We start from the raw sequence: 6960 nt of genomic DNA, 5'->3' as shown, positions 1-6960 counted from the left end.
TCAGCTTGTTCATTCATTTCCAAACAAGCTTAGCTGAGGACAGAGGAGCCTGTCATGTTATATTCTCTGAGGTTGCAGAGTTGGACATGATGTAGCAACTGAATAACAATAATCCTAGATGCAGGAAGAAATTGCCTTAAGTGCATTGTTTAATATGGAAATTTTTTGATGTGAATAATGTAACACAAATTTAAACATGAAATGATTAAGACTGGAGAAGACAATAATTTGAAACTATTTTTAAAATTCTTACAGTTTGTTTCTGGTCATTATTTTTGAGTTAAGAGCATATATATTAAAAGATCAATTCAGAAACTATAACTGTCAGATATGAAAGTGTCTAGAACCTACATTTGAAAGGCCTATTTCTCAACAAAGATAAAGTACATGATTTCATTTAAGGACTGTGCAGAAAGAGTTTAGTAACAAAGTATTGAACTGAGTGCATGAAATGTTCAGCCCTTCCTGTGTTTAGATGTAATTTGTGAATGATTTGTGACCTGGTTAGAATAGGAATGATTGAAACAGCAAGACTGGATTTGAATCTTGAATCTGAAGTGTAACCATAGATGAAATCTTTGCAAAATTGCTAAAATTATTTGCACTGTCTGTTAACTTGTTATAATAGCACAACTCCTTACTTAATTAAATTAATCAATACTAATCATGCATAGCTCCAAGCACTCAACAGATGTTAGTTTGTCAGTATGCATTCAAGTACTGAAGCACTCTCATGAATGCATTTCTTTTTATTTTTCTAGAACTGCGTGATTGAGTCAAAGACCTCAGTGTGGGGGTCTGTGTTTTTCTATGAGCGCAGACAATGAAACTCTACCCCAGGACTTTCTCCTACTGGGCTTTCCTGGGTCCCAGATCCTTCAGTTCTCTCTTTTCATGATTTTTTTGGTTATGTACATCCTCACAGTTGGTGGTAACATGGCTATATTGATATTGGTGAATACCTCCCACCAGTTACACACCCCCATGTACTTCTTTCTGAGCAATCTCTCTTTCCTGGAGATTTGGTATACTACAGCTGCAGTCCCCAAAGCCCTGGCCATTCTACTGGGGAGAAGTCAAACCATATCATTTACCAGCTGTCTTTTCCAGATGTACATTGTTTTCTCATTGGGCTGCACAGAGTACTTCCTCCTGGCAGCCATGGCTTATGACCGTTGTTTGGCCATCTGCTATCCTCTACACTATGGGACTATCATGAACAGCCTCCTGTCAATGCAGCTGGCTCTGGGATCCTGGGTCTGTGGTTTCCTGGCCATTGCAGCTCCCACAGCCCTCATCAGCAACCTGACCTTCTGTGGGCCCCACACTATCAACCACTTCTTTTGTGACATTGCACCTTGGATTGCCCTGGCTTGTACCAGCACACTGCCGGTGGAACTTGTGAGCTTTGTGATTGCTTTTGTGGTCATCCTAAGTTCTTGCCTTATCACCCTTGTCTCCTATGTCTACATCATCAGCACCATCTTCAGGATTCCCTCAGCACAGGGCAGAAGCAAAGCCTTCTCCACGTGCTCCTCGCATCTTACAGTGGTGCTCATCTGGTATGGTTCTACAATCTTCCTTCATGTCCGCACCTCCATTAAAGAAGCTTTAAATCTGACCAAGGCTGTTCATGTCTTGAACACCGTGGTAACTCCAGTTCTTAATCCCTTCATCTACACTCTCCGTAACAAGGAAGTAAGAGAAACTCTGCTAAAGAAATGTAAGGGAAAATAAACTGCTTCCAACAAAACAGACTTCTGTCAATTGTCTCCATATTTGTTCAGGGGTTCCAAGTGAGAATATGGAGAAAAAGGCAAATCTTTCTTGATGTAAGGAGAGGGGAGAAAAAAATCAACCAAAACAAGTTAAAAAACCTGTATATACTTGCTCTACTTTCTCATATATGATAGGAATTGAAGTTCTTGGTATAAGCAAACTGGACATTTTTTAAGAAAAATATCTTTATATACTGAATTAGGTTTATCCTTGGATTTCGTTTATAAAATGAGGTGTAATAGTCAGTAAGAAGGGTGTTTTATTGGGTAAACTTTAAATTCTTGTCCCTTTTAAAATAACTTTGATGAAATATGTGAAAAGTGAAAACTTTTAAAACATATGTTTGTGAAATAGGAAAAGGTTAAATAAATAGAAATATAATTGAAATCATGGTGTACAATTATTTCAACACACATTTTTTTGATAAAATATAGTAAAATATCTACATATAAAAGTTGATAATTATAATGTGAGACCTTTGTTTAACAAGGATAGTGAACATTCTAATAAGCAAGTGATGTTAAAAGTTAAAGGCTGGCAAAACTGCAGGAGGGCTTGGAAAAAGCGATAAATGTTTCTTACATAACAAAATGCTAGTCTTGAAAAGGAAAATACTAAAGGATTCTGTTAGTAAGTCATCAAAGTTAGATACCACATGGCTTCAAGGGAAAACGATTATATAAAAAAAATAATTATAATAGTTATTTGATTTTCCTTCAAGTAACTCCAAGATATTTATTTTCAACCATTAACACATGGATGAAAGTTTTATTTCTCTCTTTTAATTTTTTCCCTATGGCTAGTGGTAAAAGAATTATCCTGCCAATGCAGGAGACTCAGGAGATGCTGCTTTGATCCCTGGGTTGGAAAGGTCTCCTGGAGGAGGAAATGGCAACCCACTCCAGTATTCTTGCCTGGAGAATCCCATGAACAGAGGAGGATCCTGGCGGACTACAGTTCACTGGGTCACAAAGAGTCTGACATGACTGAGAGACTGTGCAACTAAGCACGCACACACAGGTTTGAAGCAGCAAAGAGGACTTGTTATGTTTAACCATGTTGAAGATATAATCTGTCCTGTTCCACATTGTTTCACCATGCACAGTGTAGGCTGCTTCTCATAAGAAAAAGCCTGTGGGGCTGAGTAGCAGCTACCCCCTAGGTCTTGTTTGTTTATATTATTTGAAATCTCTACTGGGTCCTCACTCAAATAAAGTAGGAGATGATGGAATAAGAAAGCATATGCTTGAAGGAAATAGGGGGAAATATTTCACTGAGAGAATAATAAACATTAAGTTTCAAAAGTTATGTCTATGTTGAAAGTTTACTTCATAAATCACCATAATTCAACAATGTACACCTGATCTGCTGCCATTATTTATTTACTGTGAGCATGAATTTCAAATCCATGAAATTCCTAATGTCTAAAAAACCACACACACACAAAAATAAAAACCCACAAAGGATCACAAGAAAAATTTTGGAGGTGAAAATATGTGACTTACCTTGGTGTGCATTGGCAGGTGGATTCTTTACCACTGAGCCACCTGGGAAGTCTGATGGTGTCCTGGGTGTATGCATACATCCAAGCTAATCAATATGTATATAGTAAATGTATATCTTTTTGTAAATCAATTGTACTTCCAGGTGGCAATAGTAGTAGAGTTGTGGGTAAGGTCGTAGAGTCACAGGTTTGATCTCTGGATTGGGAAGATCCCTTGGAGGAGGGCATGGTATTCTTGCCTGGAGAATCCCATGGACAGAGGAGCCTTTTGGGCTACAGTCCATAGGGTCCCACAAAGTCGGACATGACTGAAGAGACTTAGCATGCAATCAGGCAGAGCTAAAAATAAATAAATAAATTTCTAATCCTACTTTTTGAGGATTTCCAAAAATCAAAATTTCTAATAAGAGTCATATTGCTATTTTCTGAGACAAATAGCATTCTGCTTTGATGAGTGAGCCCTAACTTAAAAAAAAAAGCAGTTGGTATAGTGAAAGTTATCTTCAACATCTCACTCTCTTCTGGTGCACACCTCATTATATCAAAACTAAGGAAATAGTGTTCAGCTTTTAATGTGGATAAATGAATGAGTCAGTTTAGCATGATATTGCATATAAGATTTAATCTTAGGTGAAGAAAATAAGAATGAACAGGGTAACTTGGGTATTTCCTCCTATGTTGATTTAAAAACAGCTTAAGTATTATTTGCATGATGTATTATCAAGCAATTATACCTAATTTCTGGATATTTGATTTAGTTTTCTTTTTCAAAATAATAATTTATAAAAATTCAATTTAGGAAAAAGATACATTGCTATTCAGAATTATCTCATTGTGGTAAATCATTGGAAGTATTAAATCACTGCTAAAGATTTTTTTAGTCTTTCAATTTATTTTGACAAATTTCTTTTTAATAAAGATAATATTAATGGATATAACTTCAAGTTTGAGAAATCTGTTTCACAGCACTTTAATTTATTGAAAAATAATTTGAGGATTTCTGTTTTTCATTTAAAATAATCATTCATCTATAAAAATTTTTAGCATCATTAATTAAAAAAAAGTTTATCTTTAGGGGTTTAGATCAAGCCTCCTTAAGATATACCACTTAGGCATGTGGATTATTTTGAGTTCAAGTCAGTGGAGAACCTGTGGGATCAAGAGAAATTACTGTCCCTTCCTTAACTACTTAGAATAATTTAATTTGGAAACTTTTCTAAGAAAAAGAATTATTATCAGAGATAAATTTTATCTAAATGATTCCATCTATTATTGTTTGTCGTTTAGTCTCTCAGTAGTGTCCAACTCTTTTGTGACCCTCTGGACTATAGTCCACTAGGTTCTTCTGTCCATGGAATTCTCCAGGCAAGAATACTGGAGTAAGTTACCACGCCCTTCTCCAGGAGATCTTCCCGACCCAGGGATTGAACCTGCATCTCCCGAAAGTCTCCTGCATTGCAGGCAGATTCTTTATCTCTGAGCCACCAGGTTCCACCTATATGGCAGGGCAAATATTTAATTATCAGACTACTGTTTTTATTGACCTATGAATGACCCTCTTGTACTTGAAAACCTCAAGTCCCAGTTTCATTTCTTAGCTTAAGATAGAATGTAAACCTCATTTTACCTTTCTGTTTTTGAATCTTTCATTATATAGACTCTCTGACAATTTCATGTATGTGGGGTTCCCATACATATGAATTAGTATTTACTTTTCACTTGTTTATCTGCCTCATGTTAATTTAATTATTAAAGCAACCAGAAGAATTTACAAATTTCTTTTTTCCTCAACATTTGGCTTAAGTCAGCAGAATAAACTTCCCTGGGCTTGTGTGTATCTGATAGATTCTGGGACATTTGAGAAGTGCTGGCAGAAGATAAAGGTCTTTGTCATGTTAGTTCTTAGGATCTCTATCTTCTGCAGGGTCTATTGGAAGAAAGAGGGGTAAATCTTTCTTTTTCCCCTCTCATTCTAAATTTGGAATAACAGGAGAAAATATTGTGGAGCTTTTATCTTGAGTTTAGCAATTCTAGTAAATTTGGTAGAATATGCTTGACTTTATTGATTTATTTCTTCCTAGATATGATCACTACTTTTGTCTTTGGATTTTGTGCTGTTTTTCATAAGAGGGAAAAACTATATTGTATGAATAACCCACAAGCCTGATGTTCAAGTCACGATCACAATCTGGTGAATTTCAGATGTTTTTATTACATCTTTTATGTCCTATAAGTTTGGATTTTTGGCCAATGAGAATATTCCCTCTGGTATCCACTATCCACGACCATAAAATGCACTTATAGAATGTTTGACCTGGTGGCTGGTCAAATGAACTGGGGTTCCAAGAAGCTTCATCCAACCATACAAGATTTCAGAGGCACCTATCAGGGAACCTAATCTATAGGTGACTTTGTCCTCACAAACTTTTTATTTATCTATTTTTTAAAATTTATTTTAATTTGAAACAATTAGCTTCAATATTGTAGTGGTTTTTGCCATATATTGACATGAATCAGTCATGGGTTTACATCCTGAATCCCCCTCCCACCTCCCTCCCCATCCCATCCCTCTGGGTCATCCTGGTGCACCAGCCCTGAGCACCCTGTCTCATGCATCGAACCTGGACTGGCGATCTGTTTCACATATGATAATACGCATGTTTCAATGCTGTTCTCTCAGATCATCCCACCCTCACCCTCTCCCACAGAGTCCAAAAGACTGTTCTTTACATCTGTGTCTGTTTTGCTGTCTCACATATAGGGTCATCGTTACCATCTTTCTAAATTCCATATATATGCATTAGTATGTATTGGTGTTTTTCTTTCTGGCTTACTTCACTCTGTATAATAGGCTCCAGTTTCATCCACCTCATTAGAACTGGTTCAAATGTATTCTTTTTAATTGCTGAGTAATACTCCATTGTGTATCCGTACCACAGCTTTCTTATCCATTAGTCTGCAGATGGCCATCTAGATTGCTTCTAAGCCCTGGCTATTATAAACAGTGCTGCGATGAACATTGGGGTACACATGTCTCTTTCAATTCTTGTTTCCTTGGTGTGTATGCCCAACAGTGGGATTGCTGGGTCATATGGTAGTTCTATTTCCAGGTTTTTAGGAATCTCCACACTGTTCTCCATAGTGGCTGTACTAGTTTGCATTCCCGCCAACAGTGTAAGAGGGTTCCCTTTTCTTCACACCCTCTCTAGTATTTATTGTTTGTAGATTTTTGGGTAGCAGCCATTCTGACTGGTGTGAGATGTTACCTCATTGTGGTTTTGATTTGCATTTCTCTGATAATGAGTGATGTTGAACATCTTTTGCTCACAAACTTTTTAAAAAAATTGTTTCTGTGTAAAAAAGAGCCCTCCCTGGTGGTTCAGATGGTAAAGAATCTGCCTACAATGCTGGAAATCTGGATAAAAAAGTCTTAGTTTTTTGGACTTTGGGAGTGAAATCATTGGATCCTGGGGGCTGCAATATCTGTCTCCTCTCCAGGAATTCCCCTTGCATCCATTTTAAAGATTCATTCTAAGCGGGTGAAGTTACCTATGGGTCTTTATTATTATTTTTTTCTTTTTTTTTGCTACTTAAACTTTTTATTTTGTATTGAGGTATTGCCAATTAACAATGTTGTGATGATAGTTTCAGGTGAACAGTGCAGGAACTCAACCATA

The 6960-nt window shown here is 36.7% G+C and overlaps 1 protein-coding gene across 1 annotated transcript; it reads left to right on the top strand.

The window, feature by feature from the left end:
• The first annotated feature begins 810 nt into the window (after positions 1–810).
• On the top strand, positions 811–1737 carry OR6F1 (olfactory receptor family 6 subfamily F member 1). Its single transcript, XM_055428772.1, has one exon. It carries the CDS (start codon positions 811–813, stop codon positions 1735–1737), a length of 927 nt encoding a protein of 308 aa, XP_055284747.1.
• The last annotated feature ends 5223 nt before the right edge of the window (positions 1738–6960 follow it).

The sequence above is a fragment of the Moschus berezovskii genome, chromosome 8, assembly GCF_049115385.1.
Source record: "Moschus berezovskii isolate FMDL1 chromosome 8, NW_MosBer_1.0, whole genome shotgun sequence".
NCBI classification, from domain to species: domain Eukaryota; kingdom Metazoa; phylum Chordata; class Mammalia; order Artiodactyla; family Moschidae; genus Moschus; species Moschus berezovskii.
The sequence above is the reverse complement of the archived record's forward strand: the minus strand, read 5'-3'. Positions and strand labels throughout refer to the sequence as shown.

What these genes read in the sequence shown, in the direction of transcription:
- OR6F1 (XM_055428772.1), top strand. Translation starts at nt 811, where the DNA reads ATGAGCGCAGACAATGAAACTCTACCCCAGGACTTTCTCCTACTGGGC.